Source organism: Schistocerca cancellata, chromosome 1 (genome assembly GCF_023864275.1).
Source record: "Schistocerca cancellata isolate TAMUIC-IGC-003103 chromosome 1, iqSchCanc2.1, whole genome shotgun sequence".
Taxonomy (NCBI): domain Eukaryota; kingdom Metazoa; phylum Arthropoda; class Insecta; order Orthoptera; family Acrididae; genus Schistocerca; species Schistocerca cancellata.
Genome location: NC_064626.1, coordinates 842,008,237 through 842,029,743, shown reverse-complemented (window position 1 = coordinate 842,029,743; position 21,507 = coordinate 842,008,237). Strand labels below are relative to the sequence as shown.

The following is a 21,507-nucleotide window of genomic DNA, read 5'->3' as shown; positions in this document are numbered from 1 at the left end:
AATATCTGGAAGGTTCTTAAAATTTGTTATGTTTGTATATTCTGCAATATTAAATATTTGTTTAAATAGTAACACACTCAGTGAACTCATGAGTTCAGTTCTCTTCAGTTTGCAACAAAAATGCTTTCAGTGCTACGTGTTATACTTCACTAATGACACTGCTTTCAGATTTGAACTTGCTTATGGTTACAATGTGACAACATTTTCTCTGTTCTCACACTTCATATAACAATATGAACATATTACAGCATACTAAAAGCCGACACTTAATGGCATAAAATTTCTTTAACTTTAGGAGTGAATGTAGTATAACTACACTACCGTTTGTGGAAATTGCAACACCAAGACGTACGAATTCAATTTATTTAATACCACAGGTTAGGTACATGATGAGTAACAAATGATTTCCTTTTCAAACCTGTACATGTCTTTTGAGCCCTATTACTCAGTGTGTCGTGTGGCCACCATACGCTGCAATTAGAGCTGCTATACGCTGTCGCATTGAACCAATAAGGTTCTGAATACGTTCCTGAGGGATTTCCCTCTACACAGTTTGTATCTGAGTCCACAAATCCGTGACACCAGTTACTGGAGGATCGTGATGCACCAGGTGCCGACCAACCATATCCCAGACATGTTCGATGAGCGACATGTCTGGTGAACGTGCAGGTCAGGGAAGCAATGGTACCTGTCGCTCTTCGAAGAAGGCATGTACATTTCTCGCAATATGTGGCCGGGCAATGTCCTGCTGAAATGTGGCCTGTGGATATGCCTGAAGCAGGGGAAGTAACTCAGGCTCCACAACCTCCATTAGGTATCAGTTGCTGTTCAAAGTGCCCCAATACGTACGATGTGAGATCGGTTGTTGTGACAAATGGTGCCCCAAACCATCACACCTGGTGTTTGTCGGTGATGCCACTCCGCAATGCAGCCCTCCAGGTTGCGCTCACCATGGTACCACTGGACACAAATGCAGTCATCACTGTAGGACACGTTGAAGCAGAACTCATCCAAATAGATTATATGTTGCCACTCAGCACTCCAGTGACGGTGTTCAGATGCCCTCTGCAGTCGGACAATGGAAGCCGACGTAATGGCATGCATGGAACCAGTCCAACCTGCAGCAGACAGCGACAAACCATCAATGCAGATAAGTTCACACCTGTTGCAGTGCTCCAGCTACAAGCCAACACTGTGGATGATGCTGTATGGTCCATAATGGCCATGCAGACAAGATGACAGTCATCTTGTGCTGTGGTCATATTCCGTGGTCCAGTCCCTGCTTGTCATTGCGTACGACCTTCCTCTACCAACTGCTTCCACATATGCATCACTGTTGTAACAGCATGCCCTGCGTAAGGAGAAATGTCACGGTATGGCAACCCGTTTTCCGGAGACTGATTATTCTGCCCCATTCGAACTCGTTCACATGCCGATACGGCTCCCTCTGACGTAGACGAGACATACTGGCACTCACTGTATTGTTTCCACCTTGTGCGACAGTTCTGCACTGACTACACTAGGCGCAACACCAACCCTGTCGGACCAACATGAGAGGGCTCTGCTCAGCATATTTATGCCCCATCTCACTGCAAAACGTATCACGTATTGCTTGAACACCTGTCGCCACTTCCACCAAGTGTAGTGCTATTCAGGTAATTCCTTTTCGATGTTGCACTTTTCACAAACGACAGTGTATTATTACAAGGATCTAATTGTAAGTTTTTTTATTATCTATACTATCTGGAAAGAAAATGGTCTCCTGGAGAGGGGGGGGGGGGGGGGGAGATCAGGATTTTGGACTGCATCCTTTTTTATATTCACTGCTGTAAGTTGTGCTAAGTCCCATTTCTCAACACTAAATCTTTTTTATTTCTGTTTGTGTACCCCATTCCTAAATTCTCTGTAGCTGTGTATGCTTCGCATTCACATGTCTAGTTGCTAAATCTTTATTCATATCAATACACTGATTGGACATCATCACAGATCTCTTGGCCATTATTAACAATATCTTCCTTTCTTCGGATTTCTGAGCGGCATGTTTGTTCACAATAATTTATTAAAACCTGTCATTAAACTAGAGCTATGTACCTTCTCATGCTTGCATCCATATTCTATAATATTTTGCAATGGCCACTAAGTTTGAATTATGCCTTCCACCACACACACATTTGACAAATTTCTCAATTTGTTATTAGGATTGTGATTATGCTTGAAAACTTACTAAGAAATTGTTGTGATTAACTGCAGTTCAGTTTTAAGAGACTAATCAGTGCTTGGTTTCTCATAAACATGTGTCCTGAAATATGCAAAGTCAGAGATGAAAGAGAGCAAATTAGTAAGTCGAGCATGTTTGTAAACACTTTCTTCACATTTGAGAAAAAAGCTAATAAATCTCACATGTCGAGAGAAACACAAACAAAATTTTTGTTTCTCTAACACAAATGGGATTTATTCCTTCTTTGTTCTCCAGAGACTGAAGGCAGGTGGAGGGGAGGCACATGGTATGCACCTATGTCCTTTAACAAGTAAACCATAAATAAACAGTAGCAGACATAATCAACTACTACACTATGCACCATCACAACTTTACTGGTAGCACATCATTTAATTGTGGTTAAGGTATGAATCAAAACTGATCTATCATTCTCAGAATAATTTATGTTCTAGAAAGGCAACAAAGCACTTCTGTTACAAAAGATGCTGACCACGATGAAAATGTCTTAGTCACAATCAATACATACAATTATTTACAAAGTCAAGTATCAACAATTTTTAAAAGTAATGATAAATAAATTCTTGAACTTCATTAGGTGAAACCAACAAATCTATTTGTTTTAAACACTGTACTTTTTCATGGATTTTCATTTTCACTTTCATTAAAAGCCAGTGTCCTTTGACTTACAGACTGGATTTAGTTCATAGTGTAAATTCATGTGACATTGCACCAACACTGTTGTTTGCCAAAGATAAAAAATGAACTGGCCTATACTATATTGCTGTAACAACTGTGGTGTACCTTTCATATTTGTTACACACAATCGTACTATGTTACAGATGTAGCAGCAGAGACTTGTGCCTCCCTTCGCTCTCGTTTGCGGTGTTGTTTTTCTTCTGCTTCTATTCGTTGGCGCTTTTTTCGCAACAGCCATACTTCTTTAGCCCTGTCAGTTCTGCCCTCCATCATACTACGGTATAGTTTACGATGCTTTTTTGCTATCATTTTCTCTCGCAATCTGTATTCTTGACGATCCTGCCGCACCTTCTCCATAGGATCTTCAACAGAAACTGTGCCAGCAGTAACAGACATACGCTTGCGCTGAAATGAAACAAGTAGTATATGAATAACATTTTCACCAAAACACCAGACTACAGTTAGTTTTCCAAAGAATGTGTTCTTACTTTTTCTTCTCGTTGGCTTTCAATTCCTTCACTTGGAGTATCATCAGCTTTGTTGTCAGCTTCTGCTTCAGACTTATCTACCTCAGATTTACCTTTCTTATGACTGTGCTTTTCTTTGGAGTTATGTTTATTCTTATCAACGGCATCTTCATCACTTGCATTATCTTCGTCATCAGAACTGCTCTCTCCAGAATCTGCAATGCATTACACATGCTTAATTAGTTACATACAGATTTACAATGGCTACAGTTGTGTGTGATGTGTTAGGTCAACAGCAAACTGAAATAAAATTTATGCATGCTCATCAATTACTGATGCTTAGTAAGAAACTTTTGATGCTAATATTAGATATCAAATATACATAAAGTTCTATAATTCTCTTGCCATACATTCACACACAATCTATTTATCTCTAGCAAAAACCTCTGTCTACTATTGAAGGCGTTATCAGTAAGAGACCATTTGAAACAGATGATACTGGTCTCAAGATTCTCAATGACTGTTTATAAATGCTTCTCTGCATACTGTAATTACTCTAATCTTATCCTCATTACCTACAACTTTGCCTATGTGATCATTCCATTTCATGTTCCTGCAATGTGTTATGCCCAGGTACCAGGTGTAATATGAGTTGGCCGACTCCAACTGTTACTCATCAATATTATACTCATATGGTGTTACTTTTTTTTCATTTTGTGAATATTTAAAGCAAGTTTTCAGTCACAGCACCATTCTGAAATCTTATTAAGAAATAACTGAATATTTATGCAGCTTTTATTGGGCAGTAGTTCATTATAGATAACTGCATATCTGCAAAAAGTCTTAGGTAACTATTAATATTGTCTGCAATGTCATTAATATACACGGTGAACTGTCGTTATCCACCTGCATTGGAAATTAATTACTGAGATAAAATTGTAGGATCCAAATAGAGTACCCAAGTAGAGTTTCCCGATCATTTTTCCAATCAGAATCCTTCAAAAAATTTGCATGATATCTCCACAGAGTATTAACTGCTTTCTGTTGTCTGTCAGAAAGGACAGTTCGGAACTTCCCAATGGGGATCTATGTACAGTTACAATTTTGAGTGAACTCTTTTTCAGTATTAATTCAGAAGCACACAGTGCTGTGCATTGCTCACTACAAAATCTACTTGTTTCAATGTTTCTGAATTTCTGTTATATCTTAATATATGCAACAACTCCTCTTTCCCTCATATTAGTTCTACATGAGTATGATGTTGGAGTGTAATCCTTCAAATTTAACTTCTCAAACCATGTGGTGCTCAGATAGGCACAGGATGTCTATCTTTTCAGAGCTCTCTAAATTCTCCAGACATGCTTGTCTACCTCATTACTCAGTCCTCTAATATTCTTATGAAATAAGCTAACCTTACTTTGCTGTGCATTCTTAAACATATTATGGGGCTCTTCTGATATTAACTTTTTTCACAACAGGGTGCTTGATGCCAATTTAATGAAAGGTACCCCTCCAATACCAGTAACCACAGGGATCTTGCTTTATATGACAGAGACCATCTGTTCATTTTTTTGTAAGAGGCTTAGTCAACCTTTCTTTCAACCTCTTATTCAGGCGCAGGCCTGTCTAGTATCCTAATCTCCCAACGGTAGCAACAGGTACTGAATTCACATGACATTTCATTTCAGTCAGCAGTAGGTTGCTGAACTCTGTGCTCACATGGCTGACAGGACTGTTAACCCAAGGCTGGTCATGGTGCTGCATGACCTCCACAAACCTTATGTATGAAACTGCTACTCCTATTCTACCAAGGCCACACTTAATTTCTATCTTCAGCCAGGCTCTTTTCTGCTCCACCTACTGTGATCACCTGAGCCTCTTTATCAAAACTGTTACACAAATTTCCTATGTCCTCTGTCACCTTGGTAAGGATAGGCATTTTGCTTCACAACTTGTGACCTGGTACCCTGTTCCTAATTTGTTCTGTACCAGCCGGCCTACACCGCTGCCATGGCTACTATCCAGCAGCACAACTATTTCCTTCATATCTCTTTTACCAACCTACAATTAGCTAGAAGTCTGATGCATTCTATGTGACCTACAGTTGGATGAGGCTTACAAAAGAAATTGACTCACTGTCTAAATTGTAGATAAAGCTAACCCAAAAAAAGAGATCCTAGAAACTCTGAGAGATTGAAATAGCTTTCTTTTTCCTGTATCTTTGTCCTGAATCAAGGCAGGGTGACAATAGCATGGTTAATTTTAAAGGTGGCCAGACACCCTTCCTGTGCCACCACATTGTTTCTGTGGACGGAATGTGCATGCACCAACACTCTGCATGAAGTGTTATTCATGACGAGAGGGAAAGTTTTCTAAATGTCTGTGAATCATGTAACTGAGGCGGCACTAGTGTACCAGCCTGGTATTCACATAGTGATGCAGAAAACCACCTACAAATCATATCCAGACTGGCCAGTACACCGACCCCTTCATTAATCCGGCGGGTAGATTCAGTCTGGGGCTGGTGCACCTCCCTGTCCCAGAAGCAGCACCTAACACACATGACTATCTGGGAAGATAATAAAGCACATTTAAATGAACTGCCAAGTTCTGGATGGAAAAAAGATTATGATCAAATAAAATGTGTAAACTTGTACACCACAAGCACAACGATTTAGGTGGGTGGGGTGGGGTAGAGGAGGGGATCATCCTGCAGGAGTAGGTGCCCGTAAGTAAGAGGACTGTGGTCTATTCTCAGTTGTGGACCACACATTTCCTTAGGAGGTCAGGATGAGCCAAGTCCCTGAAAATAGGTTTAATTGCTGTAATAACAGCAGCAGGAAGAGAATGCTGGTGAGAATAAGATTCTCCAGTTGCCTGAGCCCCGTTGTATTTGCACCACGAATTTTCTCCTGATGGACACAATCCATGACATGGCTTATCATTAATAAAGGACTTATGGAAGAATATGCTCCAAACATCTCTCTTCATTGCCTCCAGGTTTTCTTTATTTCTCCTAATTGCCTGCCCATAGTATATCTGCAAGTTTCCTATTTCAGTTTTAGTTAACCGACCCCGTCCAGTCAACAATTTTCCATCTTCTAATTTTTTTCCTCTCATATTAACAGTTAGTTTTCTCAGCCTTGTTCCCAAACATTTTTGAACATGGCCTACACATTCTATTTTACTAATAATGGCATCTCCATATGGCTTAGAGTTCACCACATTGTTGTATGCCTTACTGTCACCATCACCCAAATATTTGGTGTACCGTACGCCTCTTGTTTCTAAAGAGCGATGAAATATTTGCTATACTCCATGAACTTCCAAACCACCACTTGTTCCTCTAAAATTAGCCACACAGTTGTGTTCTTTATGTTCACTGACTTTACAACATTTGCAATATTTAGATGTTGTCTCCACATCTGGCACTTTACTGGTGTCTACACTCATGGCAGTCACTACTCCATTCAGAGAAGTATGTCCTCTTTTCAGCCAACTTCCATCAAGTGCAACTGCAATATCCGAACATCTTCCACAGCTTCCATAGCAGCCAGTTTCATGCTTTCCTCACTGACCTCACAAACAGCTTTCTCTAATATTGCAGTCAGTTTTTCAAATTTATTTGGTGGTTGATGTAAGTTCATCACTGAACAAAATGTTCTCCCTGCAGCCATGCCCTTGCCAATGCATCGTAAGGCATAAAGTAATCTAGAATTGATTTCATAAGGGCCACTTGCATCTGGTTTTGAAGAACTCAAATGAAATCACAGCTAAGTGTTTACTGCAAATTAAGTCCAAAGCAATTGCTAGGCCTTTTCTCCCACTGGCACTCTCACAAATTTTCACACTCTGTGACTCACCACACTGTCTACATTGTATAAATTCAGAAATTAATCTGATTATATTCTCAAATTTATAACAGTGTTACTGCACCCCTTGTCACTTACAGTAAATCCGTTGTAACTCTCTTGAAATGGTGAGAGCTTCTTTGATGATTCACTTGTTGAAGAATTACAATTAGAAACATCGTTGCCAGGTGACATAACCTCTTGTACAGGAAGCTTTCTAAACTTGTTTCCTCTAAATTGTCATTTCTTGAAAATGCCTTTACGTTTCATCATCTTCAATAAACACAACAGAATATACATAAACAAGCACTGCAAACGTAAGTATAACAACTAATTGCAATCACACCTGAACTAAACTAACTGCGTGTTTGAAAGCATGTTGTTTACAGACAGCAGAAACAAAAGAATACCGACCGTTGCATTCAAAGGATAGCCAACACACTTGGGAGTTTAAAAAAAACCCTAACGTGCAATGTAGGGGATATAAAGATCAAAAATATCTGCAGAAAAAAGGGGGAGGCACTTAAGCACACGTGGTAGGAAAATGCTCTTTAAATGCTCGAAAAAAAGAAAATTTTCAGCAAAATCCTTTTCATAGTACTTAAATAAAACCTTAATCTATCGAAATATGATGAAAATAAAAAACCCATTTTTTTCAACCTGAACCACGGTGTGGTCCCCTTAAAGCCACTTCTATCCATCTGTGCGAGTGGAGTGATGTTCGATATGACAGAACTGTAAGCTCCACCAATCTTAATCTTCTATTTTGTACCTACACCTTCTCCCTAAGACACAACTTTTGCTCTTGAATTAATACCACACAATGTGACAACACAGAGTAATACGTTACTATCGTTGTCCTTATCCCTTGCTGCTGGGTTTCCATATGGCCCGGTAATCCAGCAGAATGTTGCTTTCTCCCCTTAAAATTATAGGACATGAAGTGTGTCATGTTTAGCACCACTTTGTCTGCTGGGTACATTTTCTGAATGGTTTGTAGGGCACTTAGGGAAACACAGCAGATGAAAAAGTTGTTCTGTTGATTGCACCTCTTCTGCTCGAGCATTTTTATGATTGTTTTGGACTCTGCATCAAAGAGTGTAAATTCCTATAGAATCTAATCCCAAAGACACTGTCAGGGGAAACAACTGCTTAGACCCACCAACTTAAATAAATGTTAAATTTCAGTGTTTCTCTATATATTTGTAAAAGGCTTGTTTGGACATAAAATCTGGCGCACAATATTTCTTGCACTTTGTCAAAATTAAAAACAACCTTGATTCCACTAGTAACCAGGCATGATACTGCTTTAACTGTCTGTTTACACTTTCAGATCTGCCACACTGAGCTCCACAAGCTGCTCCTTTGTTCTAATCTCAAATGGTCCCGCAGCTCTTCTGAAATTTACATACCTACATTATACTGATAGGCAGACAAGAAAACTGAATGTTGGAGTGATGGGACCTTGCATGGTTGTAACATCATGAGGAAATTATGTCGGCTGGTTGGAGGCTGTTTCCCAGCCTCAGCACAGAGTCCGGGTGTAAGACTTGTCCTTATGGCTCCTGTCGCTAGTTTAACACACTCATGGTGAATGGAGTTAAAGGTCTTTAATTAGAATAGTTGAACAGAATCATACACAATAAAGCCATAGTACAGCTGCAAATGTGAAAAAGCTCCTTAAATTAACAATGGGGAGGATTTAACTGCTTATCCTCTCTCTCTCTATAGTTCAGACTGATTAAAAGTGTGGTCACATTTATCTGGGGAAGAATTATGACTTTAGACCATAACTCTAGCCTCAATAGACTGATATCACTGCATGTAAAAGGAATATAGTATGTACCAAAAGGAAGTGTCATACAGCTCTTATACTGTTCACAATATATACATAAATAGCTGGACGATAATATTTGAAGATCTGTAATGCAGTCTGTGGAAGATGCTGCAATATACAGGAAAGTTGTAATGTCAGAAAACTGCAGCAAAATGCAAGGAGGCCTGCAGAGAATTGTGGCTTGGTTTAAGGACTGGATGCTCATCTTCACCATAAATGAATGTGTTGTACATAATTTGATGGGAAGACTGATTACTGTTTGATCACTTCTGGCAAAGAATGGATGGAAACAGTAACAACTACAAAGATGTGAGAGTATCAGACACTAAAAATGGAACAACCATTTAGAACTAGTCGTTGAAAGATCAGATGCTACACTGATTTACTGGAAGAATGTAGTCCACCTACGAAAGAAAGAGTTAGCTTAGAAAAACCTCATCCAACTGATTCTGACCATAGCAGGTAGTGAGTGTGTGTGTGTGTGTGTGTGTGTGTGTGTGTGTGTGTGTTGCTTACAGGCTCTTAACGGCGAGGTTATCAGAGCCCTTACACATATTAAAAGACACAAATGTGACCATACACGCTAAGACAACAGAAAAGAATAAAAGATGCCACAGAGGAGAATGAACACAAGTAAAATGACAAAAGGAGCTAAAAGGAAGCCACAGGTAAATGTCACTGGCTGACCCCCCGCCTAAAATATGGTTGAGCCAATCACCCTGTTAATACATTAAAACCATCTCCCTAAAATGTTGGAAAAGGAGGACAATTCACAAAGCTTTAAAACTCTAACCACATTCATTTGAACGTTACCTAAAACAGATTGCAGATCTGTCAGCAAATCAGCCATGGCTCGCTAGTCGGGGGGAGGGGGAATTGCAATCCAACAAAATGTGGAGCAAAGTGATCTATACACCACAAAAGGCCACACATTGGAAGGTCCTCTCGTCATAACAAAAAGCCATGCAGCATAGGGTTGTGGTCTATGCGAAGACGAGTGAGGAGAACCTCATCCTGTCTTCGTAGTTTGAAGGAAGTACACCATGGCCACATTGTGGGGTTTAATAGACAGAGCTTATTGTCTGTCACTTCCAGCCACTCATCCTCTCACCGATGCAAGAATCTGGAGCTCAACAGCAAAGTTATAGCATGCAGGTGGATGGCACATTGAAATACCCGAGGATCATGACACAACACCTCCTTGGCTGCTAGATTTGCATTTTCATTCCCCCCAATTCCCATGTGCCCTAATATCCAGTAGAAAGACACCTCCTTCCCCAGTATTGTAGTTGCAGGAGGGCATCCTGGATAGTGTGGACTATTTTATCTGCTGGATACAAACATTTCAGAAAGTGTAGGGCACTCAGAGGATCTGAGACAAGAAATTTGGCATTGGAAGAACATCTCATTAGCTCCAATGCTGCAAGACTGCATATAATGCTTCATAAAAGACAGTAAAGTCTTGAGGCACTTGAACCTTGAGGGTACAATCCAGGAAAACAACAGAGAAACCAACAAAGCCCCCCCGTTTCAACCCACCTGTAAAAATGGCTACATAGCTGTGGTACTCAGGTAAAATGTCAAAAATTATCACACTGGAAACGGAAGCAGGAGTGCAATCTCTCCTATACCACACCAAATCTAAAATTACTCTGGGCCTCTCCAGAAACCAGGATGGTAGATGATTAAAATCCTAGATTTGGCGTTGTACCTGCTACACACTGAGTGACTCCAGCACACGTTGCACATGTATCCCAAATAGCATTGTGGCTTGTGGTCGACTGGAGCAAAGGCATTCCAGAGGTGGAAGAACAGCAGTTTGGTATGCAAGTGAAGTTGGAGCTGCGAGGAACTTACATGCCTGGTGCACCATGAGGAGCTGCCGCTGGATGGTAAGTGGTGGTTCCCCAGCATCAGCACAGAGGCTGAGTATGAGCAGGCCTTGATGATTCCTACACAGTGTACCCCTAGTCCAGCCACGACTGAACGAAAGCCCAACAAAACTGGAGGAGACGTGTCCTGTCCACTCCCCAAGGCCTGTGGTTGAGGCACTTCATGATATTTAGTGTCTTGACAGATCTGACTTTCAGGTCTCTCAGGTGTGGCAACCACAACAATTTGGAGGGGGGGGGAAAGAGTGACACCTAGAAACCTCAATGTGTTTCTAAAATGTCGGAGGTCAGGTAAATTAAAAATATGACTGAATGATTAAAATGCGAGCGCGCACGCACGCACGGACGCACGGACGCACGCGCGCACACACACACACACACACACACACACACACACACACAAAATTGCAGAAAACCCATCTTTGCAGCCCACTCCTCTAACCTAACCTCCACACTGTAAGTTGCAACTGGCAGCTTTCTGTTGCAACACTGGAGGAGCAACAGAAAACAGCAAAACTGTCCGCTAATAGGAGCACTGTACATGACTCCTTACCATAGACATGATACTGTTTAATAGTTATAGCAAAGATGGTAACACTTAAAACTGTGTCCTGATGTACACCAATTACCTGCTCGAATCGATCTGACAGCGTCTCACCCACTTGAGTCAAGGAAGACCATAAGAAGATAGGGAGATGACCATGAAAGCTCCATTGATGCAGTTACGTGAGAATACTGTGTCTCCAAGTAGTGCCATATGCCTTACTGATATAAAAAAAAGGTGCCACAACAGTTATGTTATATAGGAAAGCCTGCTGTATAGCCACCTCTAGCAGGGTCAAGTTGTCGACAGTGGACTGAAATCTCTGGAAGCCACAATGAGAGTGGCTAAGCAGTTGCCTGGTCTCTAACAGCTAGACCAAATGATGGTTAACCATTCGCTCCAGGAGTCTTTCTTACACAGCTCGTTAAAGCAATACTCCTGTAACTGCAGTCTTTTCCTCACTTTAGAAGAGGTATCAGAATCTCCTCCCTCCATGAGTTGGGGAAGTTGTCTGCCAGCCATATAAGACTGAAACATTCGAAGAGGATTTCGTTTGATTCTGCTGGCAATTGATGAAGCGTGCAGTACCAGAGTTGGTTCTGACTGGGTGCAGTGTCACAAGTCTCAGACAGTGCCGATTCCAGTTCCCACATGGAGAAAGGAGAGTTGCAGGCCTCAGAACTATTGGATCTGAAGTCCAACTTGCCCCTCTCTACAGCTGCACAGTAGCGATGCAATGCCGGATTCTGACTTGCATCAGCTGTAGTTTCTGCAAAATGACTGGCCAGTGTCTGAGCAATGTCTCTGGGCATTGTTTGAAGACACCCCTATTTCAGCACTGCTGCGATTGATAAACAACTGTGTTTACTGGAAATCCTCCAAATGGCTTCCCATACTTCTGCAGAACACATGGAATGGTTGATGGAGTCCAGGAAGGCTTGCCATGACCTTTTCTTGCTCTGTTTAATAACACTGACACTTGGCTTACTCACGAATCGAAAAGCTATGAGGTTGTCTTCCGTAGGGCGGCATTTAAATTGTTGAAGCAGCACACCTGTCCCAGATGGCTGAGTAGCACTCATCTGTGAACCAAGGTACAGTACGCCTCCTAAGATGATCTGAGGACACTGGGACGGATAAGTCAGCAGCAAGATGGACACTGCTGTGATGTTCAATCACAGCCAGCTGGCTGAAAAGCATCCAATTAGCCCAGCTGACCATCCATGTTTGTGGCTTCTCCTCGTGTGGTGCTCTGTGAGAGCCTCAGAGTCTATCATATCTGGTGGAGATAGATTCAATGAGCAAACAGTGACCCTCCAAAACCCATGAATTTCAATAGCAACTGTTTGCAGGTCAGTAGCCCGTGAGAGTGCAGAGGAGTGATGCACGGTATTGACAAACCCTTGGCTCCATCCCCAGTCAGGTCATCCTTTGGTGAGGGCTATAGCTCCGTAGCACAGGACTGCTAGTGGATTTAAAATGTGTTTCTTGTAAACACAGGCACAGGGGGCATTCCTGCACTAGCAGTTTCAGTTCCTCCACATGTGTCCAGAACCCATTAGTGTACCACTATAATATTGGAGCCATTTATCATGGGGGTTGCACTTTCACCTGGTCTTTCTGCCAGGGAGCGGAGCCTGTAATGGGTGGAAGCTCTGTCTTGGAGCGAGATGATCAAGGTCCATTACCTCTACCAAAGAGTCAAGAGAGACATCAGATAGTATGACGATGACATCTTCAGAGTGTTTACTTCCCTACTCCATCAGTGGAAGATGCTTGGCCTTTGATTTTTTGCCCTGGGTAGGCTTCGGAGTCACAACCACAGCAATGGTAGTGGCAGCACTGGAAAGTGGACCATACTGAATCTTAGGGGGAGCAGGGAGCTCCGCAACATTAGTGACTACAGACTTTTCCAAAGTTTTGGGATGAAGTGTAGGGTATGAAGTAACTACAGCAGCACAAGTACACTGATAAATGCAGGTACTATTGCTAACAGTAGCTACCTCCATTTGTGTAGCAGCATCACTTTTCTGTACTGACTGCTTAACAACAGATGCAAAGGAGGTAGCGAACGTTGGGGGCTGCATGCTTTTATAAATATTCTTGGTCTCATCATAGGGAATCTGTCATGTGGTTTTAATCTCCTGTATCTTCCATTTCTCAAGGAAGACAAAGCAGTTGCTACTCCAGACTGGGTGGGCCCCAGAGCAATTTACTCACTTTGATTGAGATGAGCATCTGACTCCTTTGTGGGCAGTCGTACCACATTTGTCACAAGTGGCTTCTCCCTTAAATCCATGTATGGTATGCCCAAATTGCTGGCATTTAAAACAACAAGTTGGATAGGAGACATAAGGCTGCACAGTTAAATGAAGAAAACCTGCCTTAATAGTTCCAGGCAGGATGACCAATTTGGATTTAACAAGATCGCCCTCCACTCGTTTCATAATGTTCTGCACATCTACAATGCCTTCTTGGACCCACTCAACTTTCAGGTCTTCTTTGGGGATGTCCACCGTTTCTGCATGTCACATCTTTATTATAGTTTAATGTGGAGTGAAGCTCAATCTCAATGGCATATTCCCCAAGGGTTTTGGACCTCTGTAGATTCGTCACTTGTTGGGAACTTGATGTTTTCACCAACAATGTACCATTTCATAACCACTTAACTGATTTTAAAGTACCTGTAATCCCCTCTAAACCCTGCTGTATGTAAAAAGGTGACACTTTGCCAAAACTTTCCTTTTGCCCTTTAACCAATGAAAACACACACTGACCAGCAGCACGCATTCTTTTACTACACACTCTAGGATTCTTGACTACCAGGACTGGTTACACAAGCCCTCTTATTTGATTGGGTGTTTGTAACTAACGGCAGTCCATCCATTATGCTGGGAGGTGGAAGAGAAAACTCTGATGGATGCATCTCAGTCCCATAAGCAGCTAGGGAAATAAAAATCCTCCAAGACAGAGCCCCGCATGCCTAAGTCAGCCATATACAACTGAGGTGCAGCAGGTTCCCCAGAAATGACTGTTCCACCTCAACGACCATATATCTCATCAAAGTGCAGCACACCTTGAGATTGAGGTTGTTTTTAATAGTGGTTTTTACCATCCTTGCAATCTGGGCAGTCAAGTCGAGGTCCCGTTCCATGTGACACACAACATTCCACTGCCCTGCCACGCAGTGGTCACTGAAGCATACCCAGAGCTTACAGTGAGAGAGGAATGGTGGTGCTTACCAGTCCCCAGCCCAGGAACCCCAGGTTCGCCAAGCCTGTACCCGGCAAGCAAACGCTGAGCCCCTGAGGGGCTGGAGATAGCAGTCGTGCATGCATGAGGAATGGTTGCTTGAGGGAATTTGCATATGTGTTTTCTTTTCTGAAGAAGGCTTTGGCCAAAAGCTTTTGTGTAATAGTCTTTTTGTTGTGCTTGTCTGTTACTCAAAGTGCTACCTTTACTGTGAGTAGCAAATCTATCCTTTTCATAATATTGTGTGATTAGTGCACCAAATGCAGCCAACTGGCACAGGAGAGTACTGTGGTCACAAATTACAATGAGTAGTGCCTTTCGCGAGATAAAGCAGGTCATTTCCGAACTTGCAGCAACCATGGTGGGCATCACATCTGGTGCGCTTCGCGAATAGAACCACGACCCATGTGGGGATGGCTTTAAGATCAAAATTAAGACTGAAGCAGTAAGAAGAGGCCATGGAGTCCAGACACATATGGACAGAAAATAGGGAAAGACTGAATATGAAACACACAGAGGTAATGAGAACAGAAACCGAAACAGACAAATTTATTTTCAAGACAGGCATAGTTGGATGCTATGAATACTGACTGCTTCTTCACAACAAGAATTCCCAAACTGAGAAGTATGAAATTAGGAGCTATTAATGGAGAGTGAAACATACCACTGACAATGGACCTTGTCTGTAACAACAGGTGTGCTTTCCATTATAATATCAGCGTTAAAATTACGAATAACTGATTAGGTGATTTGAAGAAATTCCTCTTGCAGTGAAAATATTTTGTAAACGCTAAAAAAGTTGTACAAAAATTGTTTCCATAACTAACTGAAACACTATGAATTACTTTTTTTAGCTCAGCAAATGTCCAGGCATTCTGTCTGTAGTATGCGAACATTAACAAACATTGACTTCAGTAGCTTAAAATTCTGGAATATCTGGCCTACAGTAAGAGTAAATTCCTACCTTTCTGCTCAATTAATGAAGGATCACGCAGCTGTTGTTCTTCAGGAGGGATATACTGCTCCTCGCGTTCTGCATCCACAAATGGCGAAAGATGTGGTGGCAGAACGGCTCCAACAAAATATTTCTCAACGGGCAGTAATTGTCGAGCATTTACAGAATCAAATACCCACTGTGGCTGAATGTAGTACCTGCAAAGTAAGAAATTCATTTCATTCAGTGTGTACACTGCCAGATTTCACATGACAAAACAAAGTGTTCAAGGTTTATAAATATCCTCAATTAGCCCACAGCATTAGCCTCTTCTCCTATTTGTCTGACCTCGGTTTCTTCAACTCAGTATGCCCCTTTTCTGGATGTTCAACACCTTTTCTCTGATGGTTTTAATAAAACCCTATTCACATAAAAATTGCTGACCAACATCTATGCCTCTACATTGGTAACTGACACCCTTTCCACAACAAAAAGTCTCTCCTGTACAAATTAGCCACCCACAGATGACATCTCCAGTGAAGAGTAATTGCTTGTCAGTATGCTAAACATCTTGCTAAGGACTTTAGAATATGCAGTACCCAGACCCCTCCTCAAAATATAATTCACAAACAGATCTTCTATGCCCTTCCCACACATGCTTGCAGTAATTCAATCACCTGACACCAAATAGCCGCAAAGGATCACCTCTCCTTCCCTGAAACTAAGAACATTCTTCTCAACTCTCTTAAAGTGATCACTCAAGGAATCTATGAAATATCCTGGTACATTCTTATGCCATGCCTATACTATTGTCATGTGTGCCATATGCACATGAAAGACCCAGGTGCAACCTCTTGCCACATCTGGCATATTGACATGAAGAGGTGCAATAACTGTCCCATGCATATATCCAGCACTTTCTATTCCAGCTCCTCATAGTCATATGCTAACCACTGGACACAGAGGCGCATCTGAAATCAGCCATGAGATATATCGACTCAACTACAATTTTTTGCACAGCCTTCAACCAGCTGTTTAGTAGATTAAGGGAAAATTTTGACAACTCGGTGTCAGAGAATTCTGTTTGGTTCAACTTCAGTGACTGCTTTGCAACCTTTGCCATTTTTGTCCACAACCCACCATAACTAGCTTCTCTGCATTGCATGGATTTTTCCTGTGTTATGTATCACTTCCTTTCTCCAAAAATCTGCCTCACCATCTCCACCACATTTCCCCCTACTTCCACAACAGCTCCATAACACTTCCGTTCTGGTTCATCTAGTTGTCAAGCTACATCCCACCTCTTTTCTCTACTGTCTTCCTCTTTCTCTGTTCTGTTCTCTCTCCCCCCCCCCCCCCCCCCCCCCCCAAAAAAAAAGTTACATGTCTTGTACCACCCAACTGTGGTGCAGTACTGAGAAAAAGTATAAGGGGTAAATCAAAAAGTTTCCATTCAAGGGCATTGATGCAGTATATATACAATGCAGTGTGGCTCTAATGTTCTTTATAAGAACAAACATGTAGGTAAAGGACTAATGTAGTATTCATGTCTTTCTGACTCGTGTGCAGTTGATGCGGAAATATGAACTACAGCAATGTTTTTACCGAATGTGTCCAAACAGGACCAACGTGCTGTTATTCTTTTCTTGGCTGCTGAAAGACAACCACCACTAGACATCCAACGGAGAATAAAGGATGCGTCTGTCGAGAACCACCATTATTGAATGATGCGCCAAGTCCAATGGTGCTGCTTCCTAACATATCCCCATATTGCAAATGTCATAATGCAAAAGTTATGTCAACTCAGTTAGAAGACACATGAGCAGTCCAAGCGATTACTGTGCCTTCAGGCCTTTAAAAAAGGTCTTTAAGGGTTGACGATTCCTGTTGGACGAGGATGTGCAGAAGGCAGTTATGGACTACTTCATGCAACAGGACAAAGTGTTTTACCAAATAGGTATCTTCAACCTGGTGTGTCAGTGGACAATTGTCTCAGAAATGGCTCTGCCTGATTGGCATATTGATTCTAGACTGTACGGTCTTCGAATGGAAACTTTTTGATCACCCCTTATAACTGCCTGTGTATATGCATATTTCAAACAATGGAAAATCCAGGATAGAATAACAACAAACTCAAAGGTTAGATTGCTACTTATCACATAGAAAAGCCATTAAATTGCAGTCAGTTGTTGAGCATGTCTGTGACTAAACTTCTCCTCAATGAGGGAAGTACCATTTTGTCCTTTCCGAGTATTGTATAAGTGCATTTGTTAATTCTGATGAGGACATTGCTTATAAACGCAGCTACAATTTCCAAGTTTAGTTTGTGTATCAATTTATCACTCAGTGCTTCTATTATATATTGTCATAGCATAGCTACACCCAAGTTTAAATCCAAAAGCAGGGTTGGCAAATGAAATACAATACTTAAAACTGAAAGTGCTTTTATTATGAACACCAATGTACAGTCAGAACAGAGCTGTCCTCCTAGATGGACAGTGAAGCTATTTATTCACACATTGAATATTCCAGAATATTCAAGGTATTTCAAGAACCTTCCAGATATGATAAATGCTAAATATAAAATAATTAGACTGGAGGCACACAGCAGGTCAGCCAGCGACACTAACCCGTTAACTCCACCACATACCCCCACACCCTGCAGCACTGCTCCCTCTCCTGCTGAAAAACAGCAACCCAATTATTCAAAATTCTCATTAGAACTAACTACAGCACACTAGATCTAGGTCTCGTCAATAGTCCTCTGAATGGTGGATCCTTGCATTCTGCTTGTGTTTTTAGATCTTTTTTTATTAAGTTGAGTACTGAATGTAGCCTCTCCCATTGGTGTATGTCTTCAGTTTCTTTGAACCTCACATCAATGATCTGTACCTCTGAACAATAACAGGGCTTCATACAGAGTGCATGGACGATGTGTCTGTGGTTTTGTTTTGATGAAGGTACATACTAGTTGACGTAGTATGTGATGAATAATGATACAATATGGCCCAAAATAGCACTTTAGTAACTTTTCTGACAGTCCCACTTTCGACACAGGTGTAAAAATCCATACCAAGCCTCCTGAGTAGAATCTCATTGAGTGGTGCTTGGTGTTATATTGCTCTCAGTCTTTCTCCTGAGCATCCACGATCAGTATATGAGCCAGCTGCCTTACTTCTTTGGTCCTGTTGATGAGGTATTTTATGTAGTAACCATGAGTACTGTTTGGCTCAAATGGGAACAGCATATCCATTGTCGTTTCGGCCTCATGGCTCTGGAGCAGAAAGAACATTGTGAAGACTGTGGTCTTGTTTTGCAGTGTTGCACGTGAATGTCGTGATGGACAGTATCCTAATCCAGTCTCTCTGTTTGACATCTATGTATATCAATGATAAACACTAAATATCAAATAATTAGACTGGAAGCATGCAGCAAGCGACACGTATGTTGTTATGCTCTAAGGTGGCTGGAATGTACCATAATCCAAACAGCACAATTCTTAGGCCATGAGGTGTTATGAACAGTCTTTTCCAGGTCAGCCTCATCAATGTCACTTTGCCAGTAGTGTGTGTGTGTGTGTGTGTGTGTGTGTGTGTGTGTGCAGTCCACAGTTATGAAATACTTTGTGCCTTTGAAGCAGCTAGCAAGTTATCAACGTATGGAAATGTACAAATACCTTTCTTCATAATTTTTTTCATTAGTCAGTAGTCGACACAGAAACGTCATGTGCCATCCTTCCTCTTCGAAAGGACCACAGGAGAACAGCAAGGACACTGGAGGTCCAATAATGTTATCTTGCAGCATCTGCTCCACTTCCTCCCAGATTATACGTTGCTCAGCTGATGACACTATACGAGTGCTGGCTAATTGGTGGATAATTCCACAGCTGATGGGCCGCTTTGCCTGTCTTTTCTCCATTCTGGATTTGAAACCATCTGAAAACTGATGCACAATGGCTACCACTCACCTATGCCACTCTTTTGTCAGGCTAATACTATTCGCAAATCAATAGTAGTTTCTTCCTTTGTGTTGTCTGTAGTGGCAGAGGAGCACAATCTTCATCTCTGGCTCTAATCTGCTCTTCCAGGACTTGTTTGGTTACCCAAAAGCACATAGGTGTAAGGATGAGTTGTGGTTGTTCATGACAATTAGTGATATGAAGTTATCCTTCGCCACATATAATGCTCATGATTGTTGCTGGCATGTAGATTTCTTTTGTGGACCTGAGTAGCTTTTTGCAATCCACAAGAGCTTCACAATTTAACTGAGGATCTCTACTGATGACTGGCACTCATCTTCACGATGACGAGATAAGACCACCTTCAATGGCAAACAACTGTCTCGTGTGGTGGCTGGACGAGCTTCATCAATCTGCAACTCTGATTTTCTGCAGTTCATAGTGAGTGACTGTGATGCCTGCCTGGAGTTCAATTTGAGAACAACACTATGGCTACATTCTGTTAAAATGACAAATTTGAAAGGCTACCTTGTGTCGCTGATAGTTATGCTTGCAATAAAAGTTTGTGTCTGCTGAACATATTTCCTATTTGTGAGTTTCAGCACAATCATTTCATATCACACAACAATCTCCTTTAGATGACAACAATAGGTACGCATCATTACAGGAAAATAATTCCCGAAGCGACTAATGCCATGGGAGGCTAATGGTCGACGAGGACATCAATGAGATTTCCTGGCATCTTGGTGATTGTTGTCCACAAAGGGTTTTCATTTGTGGTTGTCTTGCTTCCAGAAGTGGCTACTTTATGTAGTTTCCCTAAGTAGAGTGGCTAGGTAAGGGGCTGGTACCCTATATTAGTGCGGGGATTGACTACGGTGTGTTGGGGAGTGAACTCATCCAGAGTATGCCAACTGCCTTCTTCCCACAGTTTGACTGCAATAGTCTCCGGTTGACTGGTATGAATAGAACTGTTGTGGTGGTTGACATCTAGCAATATAGGAGCCGTCAAACATTCGTCTTCTTTCCCTGCAGTGGGGTAAGTGTCCAGTGTTCCACAGTGAAAATATACCAGCAAGCAGTCCTCTGTCCTCCAATTGTCTTTCTTCTCCAAGGTGTTATACTTAGCGGAGGAATTGGTTTACCATTACTGGTCAGATGCTGGCTTGTCATTTGACAGCTGTACCATTAAGTACGAGTTGGCCTCGTCCATTCTACCTGTTGCATTCAACTGGTAGTGCAGACTGGTGCTAAAGATCAATACTCCTCTTCTTTGACATTCTCTTATTACCTTCTAATGTATAGGGTTGACATTTACGGCTGCTATTTCTTGCTTGCCTCGTCTGACATTTCTGGCTGATACACACTGCTCTCTCTCTCTCTCTCTCTCTCTCTCTCTCTCTCTCTCTCTCTCTCCACTTACTATATAGCAACGTGAGCTTGCGGTTATCTTCCATAAGTGCCATTAGAACCACACTGAGGAGTTGGTCTTAATTCTTTCTTTTTTTTCTGTTGCATTTTCTTGATGCGTTGGCACCATTTGATCAATTCCTTGATTGTTGTTGTATTCTTTACCAGGACAGCTTGGTAGATATCATTTGTGTGCGTCTCCTTTCACCGAATTTGAGATTTTGTAGGCTTCAGTCATATTCCGATACACAATTTGCACAGGGCCAAAACATACTTTGTGCAGGACTGTGCTGTTTCTCATGGCATTAGGCAATGCTCTTAAACCGTTCCTGTGCTAAGCAGACTTGCTGCCGATTATTATCAAATGTTTTCTTCAGTTCAGCCTAGGATGTGTCTCAGCTCTCTTTGTTGTTTTAGAACCACTGTTGGGCTGTGCTGTCAAGGTAAG

At 41.7% G+C, this 21,507-nt stretch overlaps 1 protein-coding gene across 1 annotated transcript in view; it reads right to left on the bottom strand.

The window, feature by feature from the left end:
- Positions 1-2,641: 2,641 nt before the first annotated feature.
- Positions 2,642-21,507, bottom strand: part of LOC126188872 (pescadillo homolog) — a 42,159-nt gene continuing 23,293 nt past the window's right edge. The window contains exons 7-9 of the mRNA XM_049930531.1: positions 15,722-15,909; positions 3,403-3,596; positions 2,642-3,319 (exon numbers count right to left, since the gene is read on the bottom strand). Coding sequence (XP_049786488.1) covers positions 3,047-3,319; positions 3,403-3,596; positions 15,722-15,909 — 655 coding nt within the window. The 3' untranslated portion in view covers positions 2,642-3,046. The remainder of the gene's footprint in view (positions 3,320-3,402; positions 3,597-15,721; positions 15,910-21,507) is intronic.